Source organism: Brachionichthys hirsutus, unplaced genomic scaffold (genome assembly GCF_040956055.1).
Source record: "Brachionichthys hirsutus isolate HB-005 unplaced genomic scaffold, CSIRO-AGI_Bhir_v1 contig_196, whole genome shotgun sequence".
Classification (NCBI taxonomy): domain Eukaryota; kingdom Metazoa; phylum Chordata; class Actinopteri; order Lophiiformes; family Brachionichthyidae; genus Brachionichthys; species Brachionichthys hirsutus.
In genome coordinates, this window is record NW_027180355.1 from 38581 (window position 1) to 63401 (window position 24821).

General features: G+C 42.3%; 1 protein-coding gene across 1 annotated transcript; it reads right to left on the reverse strand.

Moving 5' to 3' along the window:
• Positions 1 to 2098: 2098 nt before the first annotated feature.
• On the reverse strand, positions 2099 to 21834 carry LOC137913976 (BTB/POZ domain-containing protein kctd15). Its single transcript, XM_068757595.1, has 5 exons — positions 21823 to 21834; positions 19676 to 19851; positions 14097 to 14241; positions 9599 to 9904; positions 2099 to 2257 (listed from the first exon to the last, which is right to left on the reverse strand). The coding sequence occupies exons 1-5, from the start codon at positions 21832 to 21834 to the stop codon at positions 2099 to 2101; spliced, it is 798 nt and encodes a 265-aa protein (XP_068613696.1).
• Positions 21835 to 24821: the final 2987 nt, after the last annotated feature.

Genomic DNA, 24821 nt, shown 5'->3' on the forward strand with positions numbered 1-24821 from the left:
TGGTTGACCATTCCCTTTGAGGCGACTGGATGCGAAGGCGCAGGCCACTGGCAGGTCACAACAAAGACGAGCTTGATTGTAAGAGCGAGCCCCAGGCAGGAGCACTCTGCTCTGGGAGCTACACTTAAACCCAACTTATCTTTATGGACTCATTGGCCTTGTTTAACCAGCAGCCATCCAAAGAGCACCAATACTCAGGCAACATGGTCAGAAGCACTACCGCCCATTTTTTAGATTGACAACCAGGTTAGAACAACAACCCGAGCCTACAAAGATCAGAATGGGGGCCGCTCTTTTTAGCAGTCTTTTGGAATGGAAGAAACAGCATCTGTAAGTTACTCACAAATATAAAGCATGAAAACTTGGCTTCTCTTGATTCTGTCTTTAATCCAGAAATGTTGAGAATAAAACCAAAAGAATGAGAGCAGGATAGACTAAATGCTGCCCACTCGCCTCTGGGTGAATAGCATGCCGGTGAGTACAGTTCATTTTGGGTTCTGCTCTACAAACAAGAGGAAAACCAATGAAATCCTAGAAGTGACAAAATTGAAACAAGACTTTGTCTGTCCAACTTTTTTTTCGATTCTATCCTCACCAAAAAATGTCGTCAGGACTAGAGGCCTGAGGGACAAATGCTGATGCCCCTCATGCAGTTTAGAATGATGCCTTGTGTCTTTTTCTGCTATATTCTCTGATATAAAAGATTCTGTTTCTGTGTTTGTACAATCAATGAAATAAGCACCTTCAGTATATGCTCTGTTGTTAGGCCTGTTGTAAGTAGAGCTCGACTAGTACTGGTCACCAGGTTCAGAGGAGTGTTTGGTGGGAATGGATCAGGGCGGCGCTTTCGGAAATGTTTAAGTGCAAAGAAACATTTAGAAGCATTTAGAGTACATCTCTTGCTGATCGTGAGACATACTGGCAAACGTCTGCTCTCCAGTTTGGCCCTCTGGTCTTCGATATTCTAACTCTACAAAACTGCAATACATTTTGAGCTTGTGCAATTTCAACCTGAATCTCAAGTTTCCAAACTCTCTTAAAATGTTGTAAAATGTGAACAAATGTCTGAATCCAATCAGAGATATGTTTTAGAGCTAATAAGCAGAAATTCCAGAGCACTTTTTTTGTAATGTGTGCTACACATTTGACTATAAACAATGCTGAAACATTCAGGTTCTCTTCCATCCCGGTTTGAACAATGGGACTTTTTCCGGCTCTGAATGCACTGCCAGCCAGATTGCTTTAGCCACATAGCCTGCAGACATCTGAGTCTCTGCTGCCACTGCCAAGAAATGCTCCCTCACAAGCTTTAAAAGCCTAATGAATGCAATGTTCATACATCCTTCATATTGGAAAAGGAAAAAAAAGAGACATTAAATATGATCCTATTAATAATTATTGTTTACACCATATCATGATAAGAACAGCAAAAGGAGCAAGAACATACTTAAACAACAATACAAATTTAATAAACAATCAGCTTGACAAACAATGCTGCTTTCAATAAGACCCTGCCGTCTGCAGCGAGGCTTGTGGAGTGAGGTGGGCTGGGGGTGTGGAGTGTTGCAGGGCCTGGGGAATTGAGGCCTTTTGGGGGGGGAGATGGGATTATTTCCTATTCATATCATCCTTAACGTTGTCCCCTTTGCCAAACTTCTTCGTCCCACAACAGGCCAGGCCTGAAAACGCGGGCCTGATACGAACACAGAAGTGAATAACACACTGTGAGAAGAGGGGTAGAAAGGTGGGAGAGTGTGAATGGAGTACTTTGAGGTGCAAGGAGGGGCCGGTTGGTCTCGCGGGTTGAGTGAGCTTCTCTTTAATCCATTTGCTGTTGCTTTCATCACCGTCTCCAATTCTTTGAACTATTTTTAACATAATGAAAACCTTTTGTCGTTGGTGTTCCTTTGTTTGTTACTACATTCCCCTTAGAGTTCTGCAGAGCTGATGAGGTAAACAAGCCTCTACTAATACTTAGGTATGTTGGGGAGGTGGTGGTCGGGGGTCTGTTAAGGCATGAAGGGGGCAGGAGCAGAAAGGCCGGGCTGATGTGAGACGTATTGGGGTGGGGGTTAATCAGTCTCTCTCCTAGAACGCTTTAGTCCAGGGGTTCCTGTTTTATCCTGATGGAAGTGTTGATGGACAGACTTCGCCGGTCCTCACGACACAACACGTACTCGCTGAACTGGGACGAGTCTACGCCGCCACCACAGGACGCCGCCACGCTGAAGCCTTTCTGGAAAACACGCTCCATGACCTGAAAACAGAGGGAGGATAAGAAAAAGGTGTAGGGACCTCAAATTTCATATTTAAAGACATGGGACAAACTATTTGCCCCATAGCTTTAAATATGAAGCATATTATAAATGTTTTCCGCTCAAGTTTAGCAAGAAATCGAATTTCATTGTCCCAGAATTTAACAATAAAGTTGAATGTAATATAATATAATCATTTGAGCACTGTCAAAAGTCACTTTAAATACGTCATTTAAGCTCATTTTTCAGTACAAAACAAGTTTCTGATGACGTGATTTTGCAAAAACAATCAGATCACATCTTTTCTGCCACAATATGAGGGCAAAGGAAATTATTGTGACATCCAGATGTACCAACTGTTAAAAAGTAGGTTTTCAACAACTGTTCATCAGCAGTAAATATCAATCTTGGATAAATACTGTTTCATCTTCTCATCAATGTCTGATTTTCATCATTCGCAATATAAAACCTGTCATTAAGTTCCTCCTCCAGTCACACACACTGATGGAATGAAACCAGAGGGCATCACAGCACGTCTGCAATATTCATACCTCTAGTGCTGGTTTGGCAACAGAACTAAGGGCATCAGCTCAAAGGGATGAGGGGAAGGCAGTGCGAGTGAAGTGTGTTAAGGGGCACGGCATGGCGATTACTGGAACTCCTAATTTTAGCAATGAGGTTGCTGTGAGAGAAGTGAGATCCGTGAGCAGAGGATGGAGCGACACGCGGGAAATGAAGATCAGGAGTTATGGGTGTGAAGACAAAGGGGTGGTGCTGCAGGGAGGGGTCAGGAGACAGGGGTGCATGTCAGCCCTCAAATTTGGCCACGAATACACACTAGTTTAAATGCATATAAACGCTGTCATGTGAAATTCATTGCTTTTCTCTCCTCATCTGTCAATGTTCTTGTGGGATGTTGTTTTGTTTGGGGGGGGGGGGGGGCATATCTAAATCCAAGTGCGAGGGGCGCCGTGTATTTACTTACTCCCTCGTCTTTTTAATTGAGTGTGAAGCGTATGGAAATGAAAGGTCTTGCTGAGGGCTAACCCCTCCTGCCAGATTCAGAGCTAAGGAAGTTTGTACTATAAAGATTTGTTTAGGTTTATAACTGCCAGACACAGACACACACACACACACATGTCAAAGGATAATTGGTAATTTAAGGTGCACAGGTTCCATCTGAGGGATAAAGTGGAACATTTAGGCCTCCTGGTTGAAGTGTTGCAGCCCCACCTGACAGAGTCAGCCCGTCGATGAGGAGCAGATGAAGCACACACACAAACATGCAGTCATAAGATATGTGCAACAATCCACATTTGCAAATGCAAACTGTAACATAAATCCACACATTAACTTGTTGAACAAGCTGCAGCACCCTGCTTCCATCCTACTTCCTGTTTAAAACTCAAATGTGGGCTGACATGCTGCTAATAAGCAGAAAGGACCTCTTGGAAAAATAACCCCCAGTTTTGTCCTCTGGTCATACGACAGCGACAAACTTTGTAATTTGTGAGACAGAAGGGGCGGCAGACAGCTGAGGGTGAGGATGGCTAATTAAGAGACCTGCCCAAGCATCAAACACCCCCATATCCATGACAGGCGACGGAGGAGCCTAACGATTATGGAAATGATATTACATCGACTTCTTTGATCATTGCATCACATTGCATTTTTTCTCATCATCTTTTAACACATGTGGGACTCTGTCATGTTTGGCAATGAATTTGGTCACAGAGGAGAGTGAAGTGATCAATACAGATAGTCATTAATGCTTGGCAACACAAAACACTTGAGGACATTATTTTTGATAGCTGTATCTGATTCAAGAGCGCTGTAATGACTATAAGAAGTACTACAGGGGAATAAACAATGCACTGAATAATTAAGATGTTTCCAAGCAAAAGGTTTCAATGTCCATGGGACATTGTCCTGAAATCAATCCCAGCTGACGACAGAGCGCAGCGCACCCTCTTAAAAAGCCAACACATGTCCTGATGGCTCAGTTAAACACAACATATTTGTGACTGCAGGCTTTCGGATCGCAGCTTACAGTATGCTCCATTTGGACTCTATTTGCTTTCCTGACTCCCTTCAGCGAAACTATAGAGAAATATTTTAACAGTTGAGTTTTATATGAGCAATCTGATTGGTCCAAGGATTAGTCTAAGCATGAGGATTTAGCATTGGCTTCTTTGAACTTATATTTGACCCTCCCTGTACTGCTGTGACCACAGAGGATGGATAGTGCAACGCTTTACTAAAGTTAACTACCGGTAATTGCACCCTGAACTTTGACCTTCTTATTGTGTTTTCCAGCCTGTGTGAACGAAGCGTCTCCTCTGTCTCTTCATCCCCAGTGCTCTTCACACATCTGAAATGTAATAAACCATTCTCATTGTTACAGGCTCGACTGCGCTGCATGGGGATCTGGCCCCAAAACACACACATGACTAGCGAGCTGCCACTCAATCTCGGGCTGTAATGGAGAAGAAAAGGCGCTGTGGCAGCCTCACTCGCCTAACCTTCCACCAACTTAGATTTCCATCACAGAGAAGATGGCAGGAATCACAGTGGAGAAGTCTCATGGCTGGAAACCGGAGCACAATGTAATATTGATGACCACCGGAGCGCACACACACACACACACACGAACACACACACACTCGCTGCTCCTGATACATGGCTCAGAGTTGATTGACATGTAAGACACAATGTAGTTTGTGATGGGCGCTCCACTCTGGGGGGCTGCTTTTGTTTAACTATGCACAATCTTTAATATGTGACAAGTAGCACTAACTGCAGTCTCTGCATCGGATCCTCTACAAGCATCTGGCAGCCAAGAAGCTCCAAGTCTTTCTAATTCTAGAAGCCATCTGCCAGCTTTTTTTTGGAAATGCGAGCAACAAACACACTTTGACAGTGTGATATATTCTGATAGCATTTTTGGCACATTATCTAGAAGTTAGTAGATCTTGGCTGAACGTTTATTTAAGTAGTATGAATCCCCACAGTAATTCATCTTGGTTGACCCTATTGCGGTAGTGTCAGTGTAAATGCTCCCTGAGCTGGACAGGGAACAGAAGTATTTAGCGTTAGATCAGTCGCCAGAGCGACTGGAAGTACAGTTCAGACTCAAACAGAACAGATGTCACACTCTCTCACTCAGTCATCTTTTCTTATTCATCTATGAACCTAAATACATCAATTAACCCTAGCACTAAACTTTAAATTTTAACATACTCGTATTTCTATTTTTATCGACTTAATTCTTCTTCTAAAACTTTTACTTTTTACTGAACTTACCTTTATTTAACAGCTTGATTTACGACTAATCTGTTCAGATTCATATTTTAAATACAGAATTATTATTTTATTTTACCAAAACTGATGGAATCTGTTTATACTGAAAGCATCAGTAATAATAATGACCCGTATTGTAACTGTAATGCAACTTTAAATTACATTCATTCTAAATAGTATTTCTAAAGGTTTATTGATTAAATTCAAATTTATAGGAAGTTTTTTTTTTTCTTATACTCTGTAAAGATGACCATCCTGAATCCAACAACAACAAACATTCTGGCACCAATTGGCAACATCTTCCGCCAAACTGCAGGTTAATGTGCTGCATCAGTGCCTAATACTGTGCTCTACTCACTAATCGACACAGGAACTACAAAGAGGCCCTAACCACGGTAGTGTACACTTCTTGTTCTGCCACAGACGGGGACAGCTGAAGGGTTTGTGTGGCCTGATCTGATGAGCTGTGCTTTCTCTTTTCACCCAGTGCAGGATTGATGGAGTGGCAGTGTGACATGTAAGAGAGTGTTGCGACATGTTGCGTTCTCAGCCTGGGCAGCAGGGGGACAGGAGGCCCGTCTCTGAGACTGTCTCTGCTGTCACATTGATGAAGGACGGATTGGCTCTGGTCTGATCTGAGTGCTTCATCATGGTGATGCATGGAGGGAGCAGCAGGAAGGGCTCCAGCACTGGGACGCGTGTGTGTGTACGCCTCTGTGCTTCTTTGGCTAAATGTTTTTCCTTTGCTGCTCTCTGTTCCTCTCCGCTGGATCGACATCACAGCGCAGGTGGTTTGCATTATTCCCTAAATTCCATTCATGACTTCATGGGGAATCACGTGCCAATGTGGAATTGTTTATTCTCATACTCTCCTATTTGAAAACACAAGTTGAAGGACAAAAGGAGGGGCCAAATTTGCAGTGCGCATTTGTTTTAAAAACTGTAAGACTTTCCTTCCCAATCTCTGCAGACAGACGCGCAGGGCATTGTATTATTCCAAAATGTAAATAAATGATGATATAATATCATTGAGAATCTGATACTTTAGAGAATGTCTCAATAGGAGGGTACTTGAAATGCTTTGAATATCACAGAGTAATTGAATTAGGTATTTCAATTTTGCTGACCTTAAATGAACAACAATGGAATAACTCTATTATCCTGCATCGTAAAGTTAAGTAGTGAGAAATGTCATATCTCATTTTAGCCAGTGTGTCACATGGTCTAGCAGATTCCAGCCTGGGGCAAGACAGCAACAGGAGCCCGAGCTTCAATAAAAATCATTTGGTACTGAAATGAATTCTACCAGTGACATATAATAAATTGAAAACAGTGGGCATTTAAAAGTGCATCTGAAAAACCAGTCCAGCCATAAATACTATGTTCCAGACAGCGCTACATGTGCCCTGCTCCCCTCCTCTCGTCTTCCTCTGTGGGCAGGGTGTGGTTGAGTGTGTGTTCTCCTGCGCTGGGGTCCAGGACTGAAATCAGATCAGAGGCTCATTGTCTGGCGGGTAAGACAAGGATTATTTTCCTAACCTCCTCATACCTTCACGCAACAATGAGAGAGGACAGAATGAGTAAGTTGTTTAGAAACATCTCCTCTTACACCAAAAAGCACCTCCATCTGCTCCGCATGTCCTCATCTACATCGACTCAATGAGCCGGGCCCCGTCTCCTCTGCTTGCATGTGTGTGTGTATCTGAGCATCTGATTGTGTTTCCGCTGATCACTTTATGAATTTTTTGTCTTCATGGGGCCAGCATGAGACCAAAAAAGGAGCCTGAAGCCACAACTAATGCCACCTTAACAGAAAGAGGCCACACTGTGTGGCTTTTCAGAGCATTTCTTACCGGAAACCTTGAAAAGCTGGCCCCTCTCTCTGCTGGCAGTTTGTCTGAGAAGAGGATTTCAGCTCAACTCACCTTCAGAGGAGAGGCCCAGTGAACGCCTTAACGATTAAAGCTCCTTTCAGACCACGTTAGTCAGATGCGCTTACATTCCATAACCAGTCGCACTGGCAAATAGAGTGGGAAAATGTTGTGTTAGTTGATGCGGCCAATTAATTATATTGCAAGTCATTTAAAAATCTATAAAAGAAGTATAAACCGGTTTAGGCTGTTTGAGAAATTGTAAGTATGGTATTAAAAAATGCAATACGTGTATTTCAATTGCCTTGAGCAGTGTTATATTGGAGTCTTTTTAAAAAAGGAGCTGTGTCTTAAAAAGGAGTAAAGCGTAAATTATGCATATCATTTCTCCCCCTTTTCCATTCCTCTTTTCCATCGCTTCGCAAGAAAACATGTCCGCAGTCCACACGCGCTTTGTCCCGCTTGCTAGGCTCTCCTCCCTGGAGGTGGTGTCTCACACTGGCAGGAGGGAGGTGGAGGTGTCAGAGTGCACTAGCCTGCCTCCGAGAGGTGCCCTCTCAGTACTGGAGGGTGGAAGGCTTCTCTATGCACTGGCCTGTGCATGATGGCTGTGGGCACTGGAGTGTTATATCGAGCCTGTGGTGTGAGGCTGTTATGTTTTCCACTCACAGACCTCTCTGGGTACCACAACTGTAAAACTAGTTTTCTGAAGTTGTTTTTAACATCTTACTCCTTCACCACACACACACACACACACACAAAGACTGCACATCCCAGTCAGACTAGTTCTTTGGTGTAACAAAGTAGTGTGAGTGCAATGAAAAGCTAATGAGCAGGAACATTTGAAAAATGCTGATCAGGCTCACACCAGATTTCACACACAAAAAAGAAATACTTGGAAACTGCAACAGAATTAAAAACTACACAACCACCACACACACACACACTGTGCACCTTATTGTTATTAGTAATATCTTGACATAAATAGAACTCAATATAGCTGCATTAAAGTGGCTCATTTCTCATTTAGAAGAAACAGGATATAATCACTGCAGTTTCCAAAGCAATATTAAGGACTACAAATCAAGAGAAGTACCTCAAAGCAAAGCATCTAGGTGGAATTCTAATGTGATCTGGAGTATATTTCAACCTCTAGTAAATTTCAAATATAATGTGCAAACCACTTGAACAAGAGAGACTAATTTTCCTTCGACAATTCTAACGCTCAGTAACATTAATGGAGTTGTATAGCTGCCACAAAGCACTCCGCGGTTGTTGTGCAATACAAATACAAGAAAGGAGTTTAAGTGTGTATTAACGTGTTGACAGTTGGAAGTGAAAAATGAGTTGTCTGCTCAGCGAAACCCTTTGCTGGATAAATAAAGGTAAAGAAACTTCACCGCTGGGGCGTCATGTGAAGTGTGCACAAGGCCACAAATCATGTTGACTGACTCACAGTGAAGCAGTTTCTGTATAATCTGTGTCACATGGTTAACCTCAGAGACAGGACCGATGCCCTGACCGACCCGCGGTGTCAATTCAAACTTAACCAGATGCAGAACGCTTGTATAAAAATGGCTAAACAAGATTTTAAATCAGGAAACACAAAGCTTATTGTGCTATTGTATCATGGACTCACCTAACGCATGAGGCGTATGCAAAATGTATGCATCTTGACTTAAAGTTTAACAGTTATTGAAAACGATGGGAACGTGTCATTTTAAGTTACTCTATACTTGCTACTTGCTCAAAGATCTACTAAATCCTGCATGTGCTTGTCTATCAGAGTCTGGCAGTGGCCACCGAGATAATCCCCTTTGTTGACTCATGTAGTGACATTTATTGTATTTAATTTTGTGCCCATTAATTTTGTTTGATACGGCAACTCGATTTCCCTGTTCCACCAGAGGTGTGCAATCTATAGTCAGAAGATGGGCGATATTACTCATACCAAATCGCAGGTTCTCACTTTGGACCGGCACAGATCAAGTCAATGATACTTGTATAAGAAGCAGGACATTATGCGCATGGCATTGTAAAATATAAAATATACATGGTGAAAGCACTGCTGAGTAGCTTCAGTCACATACATGACCGGCTTTAATTTCATAAAATTGCTTTGGTAATGTTTTGCTGGAGTGCTGTGTGCCGAGTGGGCTTCCAGCGTCCTACCTGGACAGAGTTGAGCCTGCAGTAGCCATTGAGTGGAAAGCGGATGACGTGCGTTGGGTCCTGGTTCCAGCCAGCATTGACTGAGTTACACATAACGTCTCCAGTCTCAGGAAAGATCTCCTCGATGAGGACCTTCTCCCCGCTCAAGGCGATCCTCTCGCCCAGGTCGGGTGTGACTCGAACCACCAGACAGTCACAGGGCTGCGCCAGCCGTCGTTGCTCGCGCTCTTGCTTCCAGCGCTCCAGCTCCTTGATCATGGGCATCAGCTGGTAATAGCGCGCCTCCTCGTACAGCAGATGGAAATCCTACGGCGGCAGGTGAACACAGATCAGTACAGTTTCTACCAAGGCCGTTCCAATCAGACCAGTAATAATTAGTGTGCAATATTTCATAATAGAAGGCACATTTATAGGGTATCCTCATAGTTTATATACAGTAATAAAACTAAGATAGCTAGATATAGATTTAAGGAAATATATAAATAGAAAAAAACAACTACTTGCAGTTAACTCAAAATGACCCACAACACTTTAAATATATTATCCAATATTTTAGATATGTGTGTCAGATACTACTGAATGAGTGCCCTTTGTCTTCAGTGTCTGTTCCATAAAACCTAGGGAGTGAAAAGATCAAGTTGTCAAGGTTTCTCATCGTATCAGCAGTTCAAGTATTCAGCTTTATACTATTGCACTTGGGTGAGTTGATCTGGATAAGAATCAGACAAATACACAAATATAACTGTAAAATATTTTTCAAATCTATATTTGATCTTGTGAAATCAAGAATATTTATTGTCTCCCCAAATTTAAAAAGCAGAGCCGTTGACATGTAATAGATGGCCAACCAGTAGGACAGCACTCTGGATACAGACAGCATGTCCGTGCTGCAGCGCTCCTCTACAGCAGTGCCTGGCAGAGCGGCACTTGCCTTTAGCATGTTTTAGCGAGCTGACTCCAGGAAGGCCGTCAGTAGGGCTTCAGTGAAGTGGGATGGTGCATTCCTGTGTACAGACAGTCTGCAGCAGATTGTCTGCCTCTCCCTCCTGGGCAAGGCTTGCTGGGGGCCATTTGCCCCTGTGCTCTTGCCTCTAATTTCCCACTAGACCAGATGGCACCATCATTCACCACAACCATAGAAAATACAGGGAGGTGGAGGTTTGCTATTGAAGGCAGACAGGAGGTGAGGAATAGATATGTGAAGTGAACATGAGGACAATCATCAGCCAAAGAGACTGTAATGTATTCCTCACACGGAGGGGGTTTTATGTTAATAAGGGACTGCTAAGTTCTTATTAGAAGCCATTTAATTAGGTTAAACGGAAATACTGCAAATCTTCCTGCTAAACAATTAGTAATTAATAAAACTGCGATCTGATTTGTGTTTCTCCCTGACAGAGAATGACAGCTTGTGTTATTCTTAGTTCATGAATATCATTAACTGCCATTTGAAATGTATTACGATATTCATTCTTAAGTTTTGGGTCCTAGGGCTGCCAGGTAGCCCTGACCTAAATAAAGTTTTTTGTCTTCTGGATCACTGCCGGGCAGAGAAAAACAGGATGGCAGCAAATGGCATATTCATCAACGCTGCTGCTGCTGCTCTCAGACTGAATGGTCTTGAAATGCTTCCTACTCTGGCTCACCCTGCTGTCTAGGCATCATTTGAGGTGTGTGAAAGACACCTAGAAAAAAACTCTATCTGGACAGGTGTTGAGGCAACACATCTTAAGCTGATGATTTAATATTTAGGTTTTCTGTGAAGGGTGGGAGGAGAGTCCTTTTCCCCTTCTTCTCTTCCTGTGTCCCTGTCTTCCTCTCTCCTGGCCCTCTTGCTGCAGCTGACAAAACTCATTCTGAGACGCCCCCCTTCAGGCGGCTCTCTGTATCAAAGTGCAGCTCTTCATCCTTCACAGGTCTGAAGCCATGGATAGATATGTTTTTAACAGGGGGTCTGTCTGCGAGGCACTTTAGTCATCCTGAGCAGTGCAGAAAACAACAGAGTAATCCAAAGTGCTGAGGTGAGGATGAGAGGGAGACGGGGCCAATAGCTCCGTCCTGGCTGTTGGAGCTGCTGCTCCTGCCAGCTCTCTGAAACAATTCATCCCCCAATCCTGTGTCCAGACAGCCCGTTTGAGCTTCAAAATAATGATCTGATCTGATCACCCACCGGCAAGGCAACAACTCAGAGAAGGACAGAGGGAAGGAGAATCCGAGATGGAAGCAGGGAATAAGAGGGAGCGGAGAACAAAATGATGGACACTGTCACCAAGAGGGAGTGGGAGGACCGATAAAGAGCTACGTTATGGTTCATACAATACGGCAGCTCGTAGAACTGCTTACAGAGTGTTGATTAAATGGGCCACCAGCCATCATCTAATATTCAGAACTCTAGAAAAAAAAGCAATCACAAACTCTTTCCTATAATCTTTAGCATTTGATGCGAGTAGAAACAAAACGTTAGAGGTTTAGTGGGGTAAAAATGCCTGAAATGAACTGACGGAAAGATCACTCACTCTTGGCGGTTTCTAACTATGCCTTCAGTATGACAGAGCGTTGCTTATCTGCGTGTGTTTAATTGTTGTTTGAATAATGAGATCAAGGAGGATATTAATTGTGAATATTTTGCTCCATTGATGTAGGCTGAAACATTTCTTCTCCCATTTTGAGTTTCACATTTATTTAGTAAAACACACAGCACTGCAGCTGCCAGGAGCAGAACAGACCGAGCCCTCGGGCGACGGCAAGACTGATTGTGTTCAGATAAGGACATGCTCAATTCTGCCTCGCTCTATTTGCATTTTTCCCCCTCCTGCCTTCACACAAATTGAAAGGTACGCAGATCAACACAGGCTTATGCGAGGGGATCGTAATCAGTTGAAGCAATAATGTCTGATGCGTTCTCTTCAGCCATGGCGCCTGATTGGACTGTCAAGACTTTGTCGAACAGGAGGGAAAAACATGGGTATAAAGGAAAAAACTAATCGGCACTGAGTCAGGCTATAATTTGCAGAAAATATGCAGGGCTTTCATGTCATGTTCTGTTGTCTGAAGTTTGGCTCCTGTTCAGACTGTTCGTGAGGCCTGGAGAGTTTGCCCCTGGCTCTGTGTGGCTTCGCCTCGCCCTGGTTCCTTGTAGCGAATGATGAACAAGCACCAGCCCAGTGGTAAGGTCACGCAAGTTAAGGTGGAATAGATGTGAGGAATAGAATACACCTAGGAAATGGTTTCACTAGATCCAATCCTTGAGCATAAAGGAGCTAGAGGCAGAATATACAACAGTTCTGACAAAGCCACGAGTGCTTGTTTCAATTCTTGAGGGCTGAGACTAATTTGATAGTCATGCCATTCGTTGGTTTAAAGCTACATTAATTAGATCAATGAAGGCCTGAATGACTGGGATGAGGAAGAACGTTCTGCAGAGTATTTTAGCATCTATTAGCTCACTGTTTTGATTTTAAAGATAGAAAATTTGGGTTTTTGGTTGACTCTCACTGCACGCCTCAACCCCAGCTGAAGGAAACTGCTTTCAGGGAAATGAAACAGAAAAAAGGGATTTTTTATTTCAATTGATAACAGATTCAGATAAATAATAAAAATGTGTCTGCTAAATTAGCAACATGTCAGATCCCTCAGAACACCTTAAAAGCATGGAAATTACAACTATGTAAACACGAGAAAATTAAAATATATAATTTTTTTATTAACGAGCCCAGAAGCATGAATATAATGACAAATGTAATACATGCTGTGTGCTCTCACAATTAAAAAGAACCGAATTCTGTCATGCAGATGATAAAACTGGAGCCAAGCATGTGCAGCCTCAGCAGTCTGACAAAGGCCAAGGTAGATTCACGTGTGTCGAGCGTGCCGGTGTGTATTAAGCTGCACCAACATGCAACAGTTCTCCCAGCGGGCTCTAGACTGTTAGTGTGGTTTGCAGCCCGTCTGGGAGTCGGTCATCAGAGGGCCAGGGAACAGAGGGGTGTGCAGGCCATTGCACCTGAACTCACCTCCGAACAACAGCTCAGGGCTTTGGCACATACATCGCCGGACCAATGCTTCATTTAGCCAGTAAGCATTTTACAATCTGCAATACTTTAAACTCAAGTTGAGCCAGTTCCATGCTTCTTTTCTCTTCAAAGATTCCTAATTGCTGCTTATGCTTATACTACAAATGATTAACGTGCTGAATGGGAAGAGGGAGAGTCAATATTGGCAGTATGAACAGAGACCTGGCGGCTCTGTTGTGGTATCAGGTCTATTATGGAAACATGCAACCCCTAAGACGACAGGTAAATATTAATAAATACCAGTATATCCACACTGGTCGATGATCATCAGAAAAATGTTGAATTTGACACCATACTACTGCATGTCTGGGCAGATGGCTAAACATAGATATGCTTTTTTGTGTTGCTATATATGTTGTTTAAACTGTGTGACCTGATGGTGCAGTCGAGTACACACAATACAGTGTTGTGGCGCAGATATCTACCTTGAAGTCATCTGGAAGGAGCAATTTGCTGGTCCTGAGGAAACTGAGAATGTAGCGGAATATCTCGCCGTCCCGATCTATGAAGTAGTGCTGCTTCAAGCTGTCCAGCACGATGGGCTCCGTGCCATTGAACAGGCGACTGATTCTGAAAATTGAAATACACACACAAACACACAGGCACGCAAAAAACACACAGACAGAAAGACACACACACAAAATGGAATGAGCCAACTCCCTTCAAATGCATGAAACAATTACCCTCCATTTATTTTTCAATTTTATTAGCACTAAGCTTGAAATACATTAGCATCCCAGGTTGAAACAAGGGGCTTAAGGCACCGTTCCTCCATTCCAGACTTGTTTGAAGTGTCCCTTCTGTAGAGAGATTATAACAACACATACGCTTGCTGCTTGTACTTACAGAAATTAATGGCATGAATGTAGCATTACAGCTCTATTATTCCATCTGTCAGAGGGGTGGAAATGAAACAGGAGAAGGAGGCGGTGGGGGTTCACATACTAATGCGAGGAAGGCATGAGGGAAAAAGGTTTCTGAGTTATAGTTTGCTGTGAATATCTGAGAATTTGGACAGATGCACCTGAAATGAATGCCACAACTAGAATTTTTGATGCTTCCTATTGCGTTCTCTGTTGTGCTCATATTGCATTGTGCATTTAAAGTGTTATTTATAATAGTATGTGATCTGTTTGATATCGCTAATCTCAGACACATTTATTTAAAGCAAAAAATAAAGTCAATATATTTGCATCTGAATTTACATTTGCTGTCAGAAATCTATTTTAGAGAACACAATATGACCCTACACCACGCCAGGACAGGAAGTAGGCTTGCTGGGGTTCTCCCATATGAATTGTATAGATTAGACCGAGTTAGATAGGTTGTATTGTTTCATATTTAAGAACATCTAAAACAAAAAAACATCCAGCATTGCATAAATGTTTTTTCCTATATGTAAAAACATCTAACATAACATTTGACCAGTTATATAGAAGATTCTAATGAAATGACATGGCACTTGTTGCTGTGTATATTGTCTCATGGTTATAGCTTCCACTAGTGTAGGTTAAAACTGACCCCTTTGGCTGCCGGGGCTCATCGAGACAAAGAGTGGAAATTGCTGTTATCTTTAAACTTTCATCACACTATGTTGGTGCTTGTGCCTCCAGATATCTTTGGACAGGTATTCATTTACCCTTTACTTTTCCTGCTGCTTATCTGCAGCTCCCTCCCTCATTGGTCTGAGAATCTCATCTGGGTACCTCCACTGCAGTTTAATCACTCCCACATGCTAAAAATCCTTGTTCATTAATTAAAATCCGTTTTTGAACATTGCTCAGACATTAAAAAGGTAGTGTCAATTGTTTAAAATTTGCTGAACAGTAAAGATTTTTGTGTATATGACTGTTAAATGCAATAAATTGACTCATCTTGAAACAAAACTCTTCAGACAAACCTGGAACATCAATGCAAACAAGTTACACCAATGATTTTCACACAAAATCTGTCGAATGTCGAATTTTTCTGTATATTTTCATTGCTTTTTTTCTTGGCAGCTCAGCTGCTGGTATTTTCATACTTTTAATGCATCACACTCTGGCCCATAGGTTGGTTGACAAAGTTGTAAAACACAGTAAATCGTAAATCCTTTTTGAAAACAAGCAGTCCAGGACACAGACGCACCTTGCACTGCCTGAATGTCAATGAACCAGTGGCAGCGTTGGCTTCACTCACGCTCTCGGTTCAGCAAATGTACAATTACACTACTTTGTAAACGTGTGTAAGTTTGTATTTAATTGTTTTATCAGGTCTCTCCTGATGGTGTCAGCTCAACACACTTTCTTTTTCTTTGACCTGACTGTGTGAAGAAGCAAAGATGTTTCTCCCTCCGTTTCTCGCCTCCTGCCATCCTTTCTCTCTTTCAGTTTCCCTTCCTTTCTTTCTTTCTTTCTTTCTCTTTCTCTGTCTCCATCCTGCTCCCTTACTCGCTTTCTCTCTGGAAATCGATGCAAAATGCTTTATAAAAAACCAATACTCATCTCCCTGTTTTGCCCGAGGTGTTCCTTTCTCATATGGTCTTGCAATTCTTCCAGCTAGAATTTCACCATACCCCTTCAGGCTAACTCTGTTTTTCATCTCCACTTTTTTAAAAAGCAATTAAAATGCTGCCTGTTTTTCTTTTTCTTTCCCTTCCTTCTACTGCATTCTCTCTCTCTCTCTCTCCCTCTGTCTGAATTGCAGGGGGGTTCTACTGATCAGGTAGTGAGAGAGAGAAGGGTGTGTATGTCTGGGTGAATACATAGATAAATTAAGAGAGACCAAAAGACAAAGCAACTGACAGGCAAAGTTAAAAAAATACAGCAGAAGTAAAGTGGGATAAAGGGAAGAGGCACATAATGAAATTAAACACAATAAGACAGTGAGATGGAAAGCGCAGGATAAAAAAGATATCACCGAACTATGTAGAGAGAGTCGGTGAATGTGTGGTGGGTGTGAGGGGATATCAAGGACGGGGACAGCTCAGACATCCACCCTGATGATTCCAAGTGAGGGCACACATGGGGGCAACATCAGCCAGGATGCTCGCTGCATCAGCCACTGCTGGCTCGCAGCTCAGAGAAACCAGAGATGCTCTTGCACTCTGCAGGAGGCGGGAGGGAGGCACAGGGCAGGTATCACCGATTCTACAACACATGCAATCTGGAAAGTGTAAAATTAATGAATACCTGAATGCATCACACAACAAACACACCCAGGGGGCATGGTGTCAAGTCTGATGTTAAGGCCTATCAAGGAGAACACTGGATTTGCTGCACCTTGCCAAAGGTTGCATGACAAAAGTTTATTGAAATAAATGCAGTTTTAATTTGGCTGATAATTATGACTTAAAGAGAACATATGACAAATACCAAAGTCAAGCCCGATGTACCTCTTTATCCCTTTCAAAATATCACTATTTCATTATGAAATCATCATATGCTACATCTAAAATATTCTTATGTAGTTCTGTAATTCAATGATTTTCATCATCATTGTGTGTTTCTGTTGTCCAACATTTACTGCAAACCGGACATTCATTAACTGTATTTATGCTTAATATATGCTGTTGGCAATAATTTTACAGGTAACAAACTAACTAACTATCTAACAAAAAAACATAAACCAAATAAATAGCAACCCTAAAAAAACCCAACCTAACTCCAAAACAAAAGCCCATATGAGGCCATGTTTAGAACAGAGGCCTAACAATGACATTCCAATATATGATGAGTCACTGTTTGCTTTGTTTAAAAAAAAGTCTGATTCAAGCTTACAAGATAAGAAACTATTAGATGAAGAGGACAGCTTAAAGAGCATGAAGCCAGAACAGATCTATCATCTCTGGATGCGAAAGACTGGTCTTCATGGACAAAAACTGTCCAGCAGTCCTTTCAAGATACTTTCCTTGTTTCTGGAATATTTTTCTTGAATCTCCTTGAGCTTCCGTTCAAATGACAGCACAGACTGTCCTCTTTGAGAGCTATGCAGAGCGCGCATCAATGTTTCATGATCCCCGTCCCTTAATATGGGCCATACGGAGGAAGACGGATAACCTCACATTAGTTACTAGACTAACTTTCCCTTGGCACGCTACATTATTTAGTGGCCAATCCTTTAAAAGTAATCATCAGCTTTAAACTCCTTAACCCCGCTTCTTCAGCCATCATGTTTTCAGTGTCGCCAGCTTGCCCTGCTCGACATGGCTGAACACGGCGTATAAGGCTATACCAGTGTAATTGTTTAGCTTTCTGCTTTCAGCCATTATCCTAATTCACACAAAAGGGCCCCTCCTTCCACTGGCTCCAGTGAAAAGTGGAGCCCTCGGGCCAACTGTATACCGAGCAGGCTGAGAGCGAGGCACAGTGAGCGTATGCATGCATGAGTGTGCGTGTGCATATTGTGTCGTTCTCACTGTGTAAACCAGAGCGAGAAAGACGCAAAAGGCAACAGACAAAGATCGAGAGGGTGGAAAGATGCATGTGTGAAAGAGAGAGAGCGCGTTCTAATCAAAACTCACACTAGACTCCAGCCTTCACTCTCACTGTAAAAATACTGTTTGGGTACTCTGACATGATGGCTCTCTTCCCCAGCCCTAAATTACACAGGTAGAAAAGGCAGAACGTATCTTAAAGAAATGGACCCTTGTCTGAGATAAGTTACTTCTTTATCAGGAAATATTGCAATCAGGAGTAAAAGCACGGTTGCCAGAGGTTTCCTGTCAGTGGACTGTGAATATTGTAACTTTATTACCAAGGGATTACGCAAATTGATGCTTGTAGTCGATTTGGCAGCGTTTCTAACAACCTGGCAGAATGTTTACCTTGGCCAGCATGGGACTGTTTCAGCTGGTGCAGAATTGAAGCTTGTGCAGTAACACAGTAAACATAAAATTCATGCCAATCTGCAGAGAAATCATGTGTGTGTGTTTGTTTCCAGAGCTTCCTCAAGTGGTGTCACTTTGTAGGTAAATCAAAAGGAAGGGTGGATAACTAGCAGCTCTTACGCAGTCTGAATCATCTTCCACACGGAACGCATTAAAAAAAAGCAACAACTTTTTGCTACATGTATGAGATAAGCAGATGCCTTTGAGGGAGCAGGAATCATCCTGTCCAAATATTAAGAGGATGTAATGACTGTAAAGAATCCCAAATAATGTGACACAAATAAAGACTACTAATAATGGATATAAAGTTACTGTGAATCCAAATAAGATCAACAAGAAGAGGCGGTTCCCTAGGAAAATCAATATGTAATCCACCAAAGAGACACATTTTAATGAGGTTTGAAGCTTCCCACATCTGCTTTGATGAAAGGCATCCCGACATTTATGCCATTGCGTTTTCCTTCTAAAATTCCTCACAGCACACAGATATATATTTGTGTGTTCTGTAGATTCACAGACCACCAGCACGTCATGTGAAAAAAAACACGTGGAAGGTACAGCATTCTGTAGTTTGAGAGAAGGCAAGTTTTTATGTAGATGACCACAGAGAAGAGAAATTAAGCAAACAAATGCCTTGGAGGTAAACGGTTAAAATAATTGCAACTTGAATAAACAAAGACAACCTGAACAATTTAAAGTTCTGATCATTTGGAAATGATTACGAGAAGAAAAATATCCTCATACAGTCAGAAAAGATTAAATGTAGAGCTTCTGAGGTCAAACGTGGCATTATAACTTTCAGTGAAGGCAAATGCCGACTAAATGACTTGTCAACAGCATAAAACTAATTAAACTCAATTTAGTCAATTGTCAGTAAAATAATCTAGGAATTAATTTATTAATAAAGTGCATTGTTAAGGTCTTAAATTGTAAAAACTAATTTGATTTTTTTTTAGTGATTTAATTACTATTTGCTGTATGAGGTAAACTCAAAGTGTCCAAATCTAATATATATATATATATATTGCCTCATTTAAACAAAACCAACAAATACTTAAATCACTTTAAGGTCAATATATCTTTTAAAATGACATAAATTCCTAAACCAAGTAATGTGTGTGAGCAAGCCAGTCTTACCTTGAGTCTGGGTACTTGGTGAGAGTCGCCAGGCTGCTGGTGTACATGTGTCCCCCAACGTCGATGTGCACCGGAGCGTTAGCCTTGGTCAGCTGAGCCGGCAGAGGGATCCCCTGAGTGGCCAGAGGAGAGACCGGGGACCGGGTCAGAGACAGCCGCGACATGCTTCTTCCCTCCTGAAAGCAAGTGTACAGAAAAGCCATTGGAATAAAGATAAAATAATAGAAAAATGTAGTGCTCCTATACAGAGAAGCAGGTAGTATCCTTCCTGAATGCTATCAGATCACTTCCAGATTTGTCTGGTCGCATATTTAGCCTGGAAATTATTGCCACCGCTCTAATTAAGCATGTTTGCATCTTTTCATGCAGCCCCAGAGGCGAGGATAGGAGGATGCTTATTAGAGAACCGGGGTGAAAGAGACAGAAAGGAGCGGGAGAGTGGGTGAGAGAGAGTGAGTGAGAGGGAGAGAAGGGGAGAGATAGGGAGGAATGCTAGGTGTCAGCCTCCAGGGGAATAAAAATCTGCTGCTGCAATATTCTAATTAAAGGTCGCCTTATGTGTTAGACGTGATGCACCCAGACACACCAACCGCCAATCTGTGTGGAGGGGAGGGGGCAACTTTTTCTATTTACGAGCACACACACACGCGTGCACGCGCTCCAGATCTAGACATCTATGTCAATAAACCAAACCATCAGGCATCCTGCATATATGCTGTGATCCAAAATATCAGGGATGGTGCTTCAAGTCAGTCGATTAATTAAAGACAAATCGTGGGGAGACAGACGAGGGGAGATTTGGAGATGTGGAAAAAGTGACTGGAGATCAGAGGCTCAGAGGTCAGCACAGCGTTGGATGTGACTGAATTGTTTGAGAAAAAATATTTAGGATAGTTCACTTCATTTGATTCTGAATGAGTTTGTGGCTGGGGCGTAATTTGCTTTAGGTTAACCACCTCACCTCAGGTGTACTCCATTTTATGTGACTCTCAAATCAAGTAAGTATAGGCCTAATGTTGAAAGGACTTAGGGGGTATTATGAGTGGTTGGTCTGATTAAGAAATAAAACTTTTTTTGCAGACATACATGGAGTTTTCTGAATGACCACCGACTACGGGGTCACAGTTTGCCCACTGTCGCTCTACCATTGCTAATCCTTCAGAAGTAAAACAGACCAGAACAACATGCTCAGAGCTACTTAACTGACCTTGAGCAGGTTGAGATCATTACGACTTACAGCCGCAAGTAAACCAGTAGATTTGATCTGTTATTGCACAAATGGCCCGGTATGATTGGCAAAATGAAGGCCGCTGTCAATGTCCAAGTTAGTCTCTGACTAGTGTGCCGTTGGGGACGAATTGAGACCGGGGCTTCTCGCCGGGTGTCGCCCACCTCACAGCAGTATCGTGTTCGTTTAATGCGATCACAGGAGGACAGAGTTACAGCTCAAACGCAGGAAAGGGAACAATAAACTTAGAAAGACTTCACAAGTTTGGGGTACAACTCTCTCTCTCTCTCTCTCTCTCTCTCTCTCTCCTCCAAATTAACCAACTCAATTACCTGGATATGAAAAAAGGAATAGATTGATGAAATAGTAATGAAATCCACCAACAAATCTCCCAACTGATCCAAATCAATCACACTTTCAATCACAATTTTCTTCATTTCAATAGTTTGTCTCTCTTCTCACCTATCACACACACGCACACACACACGCACATTATGTCTAACAATTTCCTCCATAAGACCACAGCACTAAAGGTGCGTCAACTTTCTCTTCGGTACGCCTGTGTTGCTGTCACCGTGAAATAACTCACAATCTCACGGAATAAAATATTGGTAAAACGGAAACATTGGATCGGGAACAAATCCGACAGAACATCCCACTCCGCAATATAAGCCTGTCTGCTTAAATCCGACCAAATACTCAACATGGCGCCATATTTTTGCCTTAGAATTAAAAGCATAATCCAGATTTTTTTATTTTTATTAAACATCCGTTCGATAAAGCTCAGACGTGTTCAATGAGAGCAGCAGGAGATCCCATTTGGGCCGAGCAGCGTTACTCTGAAGTACCAGTTCGTCCAGACTCATCGGAAACTACAGACTGAGCCTCCTGCAGTGTGCGTAAAAACATTTCACCCTACCGTTTCAAACATTGCAGGGAGTCCAGAGGGAGTCCGTGTCCAGCTGCTGTCCGCGTAAAAATGCGAAATATTTTCTCAAAATGCCCACGAGTTCGCGGCGCAACTGCGCCACCATCCAGCTCCAGCACGGACCTGAACGCCAAAGTCTTTCCTCCGAATCCCGCACCAAACTGCTTTAAAGACGCTCGGCTGTGGTCGGGATGGACTGCTCGAGCGCAAAGAGTCCCTGTGGCTGTGGAGGAGCTGACTCGACCTGTCCTCGCCAGGCGTCTTTGTACAAACGCGCACAGGAAGCGTCCTTACCTTGTACATAGATGCGATGATCTCCGTCCCCTTCTGCGCTCTTATTTGGACACGCGTAAAATGTGCGCTCTTGCTTCGTATTTCAGCTTCTTGTCTGCTTTTGTTGCCTAAATGAAACTGTCCCCGTGGTTTGTTTTGAGAAGAAGAAAGCCAATAATCTGTCTCCAAATAACAGAGCAGAGCTAAAAAAGAAAATTCTTGCTCCTGGCTGCCCAAGCGCCTCTGGGCCAGGGATTAGGCTACAATTAGCTCAGCTCCTCTCTCTCTCTCTCTCCCTCTCTCCCTCTCTCTCTCTCTCTCTCTCTCTCTCTCGCCCAGGCAATTTTCTCAAGGAAGACTACGATATACTCTCTATTCCAGAAATTAGGACTGCATAGATACAATAACTTGTATTTATTTTTTTCCGGCCAAAGTGGATCGTTCCCCTGAACGGTATGAAGTTGTAATTTACATTTCGGGTGTGAACCCGAACATCAGCTGTTGGTGGCTCAATATATTTAGAGCAGAAACAAGCAGATGTGAATCATTGTCATTTGGTCTGATGTAATACTCCCCCCCCAGGGCCCAGGCGGTTCCAACCAGTGGACTTACGTTTCCATCTCAATCTCGATCTCCAGCCTTAATGTAAAGTTTAAACCCGGGCGAGCTGCCATCGTCCTTCACTCAGGCAACATGCATTAAAAGGCGCAGAAACTTGTTGATAAAGTCCCAGTAGAAAAATGAAGAGATATCCTTGAACCAATATATTTCATGCTGCGACCCCCCCCCCCCCCCCCCCCCATGTCCCCGCTCCTTCTTTCTCCCCCCCCCCCCCCTCTCTCTCTCTCTTTCCTTAAATGTCTGGAGTTGTAACGGCAAATTTCCTGCAGGCCATTAAAATCAAATGACGTCTACGGACATGCATGCATGCTGCTGCAGAAAGCGCCCTCACAACCTGCCTGCAGCCAAACGCGCCATTTCAATTATAGCGCAGGGTTTAGATGGAGATATCTGCCCGGAACACCCCCCCTCCACACTCTCTAATGAAAGCAGGCAGCCTCCAGACCTTTTTTTTTGGGGGGGGATACGATTTTGACTGATCATTGTCATTTTTCAAATTTGAAAGAATAATGCAGGTGTAATTTTTAATTAATTTGTAATTTTGCACATAGTGAAGGAGAAACAGAGTGCTCACATCAAGAAGACGGTTATTTATTTGCGTGTTTGTTTGTTTATGGGTAAATAACTGAATAATCGATGCAACACTGATCCCAGTAATTAGCTACTTCAGTACCAGCGTTATAAGAGATGTTTGACACGCGTTTCTTGACATTTGGCGCCAACCAGTGTAGGAAATCATTATATGTCCGCATAGACCATAGAGAAACAAAGATCTCACTTTTAGGAAAAATATTTTCTTGTGTTAATAATTTGTTTGTTTTTTTAAATACTGTTTATTATTGATTCCATGCCACTTTAAATTGTTATATTGCTTTCAACATAATACTTGTATGACTTTTAGTGATTTACAGTGGCTCCTTGAGTCTAATTACACATAAATAAAATGCAAAATGACAAATAATCAAATGTAAAATGAAAGAGTTGGGCTTGTGAATTGACAGCACAATCACTAGTAGAATGATAATGCATTGCTCCTTGAAGCAGCGCAAGTCTTCATAATTAGACAGACTTCTACCCCTCAGAGCGTTCTCCCCTGCAGCCCAGATTTGTTGTTTCCAGAGGAACAAACTGGAGGGGAAACTGGATATTTTTTTTCATTAAAGGAAACATGCCTGGAGTTAGTTCAATTACATGAAGTATGCAGGGATGTTGTAAATTTAAAGATTTAAATAGCTTACAAAGTGGCCCCAGGCCCCATCAGTTAATTTCCTTAATTTATGGATTTTAACGGCGTTTCTATGCGGGAGAAAGGAAGTAGGTCATTTTGAGGATTGCATGCAGCCTTGAGATTCACAACCGATCCAAACATCCGACTGTTGACCAGCAGGTGAGAGGACACGCAGAGCTTTTAATTTCTGCCACTGAGATAAATATCAAGAGAGTCCCCCCCCCAAAAAAAACCCAGATTGATTTCAGGGAAGGAACTAAATAACAGAAGGGATGAAAAATACTCAAAGTTTGCTTTTCATCAGTTTTTGTCAGATGTTAAAGAAGCGCACATCCTTGACCCTGTAGGAATAATAACTTTGCCTGTAGGTCCAAAAACACGGCGCTATTAGGGTGGATGCCAAAAGTCACACAGAGGAGGCTATTCAAGCATTTTCTCAGAACTGGAGGATGATATTTGATTTAATAACATGTTCTGTATGAATCAACATTTAGTTACAGCAAGTCAGTAATTTTCCTTAGGATAACCAGCGCTCTATTTAAAATGTCCTCCAAAATATTATCTCACCACATTTACTTTATTGTGAAGACGTCCTTTAGTAAGATAGCATCGGCTATATTACAATGTCCTTTTTGGCACATTCATTTATAACAAACCTTTTTGCTTAATATATATATATATATATTACTAGATTGCACAGCCAGGGTTAACAACCTTCTCTGAGGAATCAGTACATTCTGCATTTTCTATGTGAATCACATGAATCACATGAAATTGTGACACAGTACCATCTACTGGTTAACAGCCATGCCCTGCATTACCATCAGACTGTAGGACATACTCTAAGGATTAATTTAATGGTAATTCG

What these genes read in the sequence shown, in the direction of transcription:
- LOC137913976 (XM_068757595.1), bottom strand. An exon ending in TCCTTCCAGATGACTTCAAG is followed by an intron (nt 9,905 to 14,096) that starts GTAGATATCTGC and finishes CTGCCGCCGTAG; the next exon opens with GATTTCCATCTGCTGTACGA. An exon ending in GCAGGCTCAACTCTGTCCAG is followed by an intron (nt 2,258 to 9,598) that starts GTAGGACGCTGG and finishes CTCTGTTTTCAG; the next exon opens with GTCATGGAGCGTGTTTTCCA.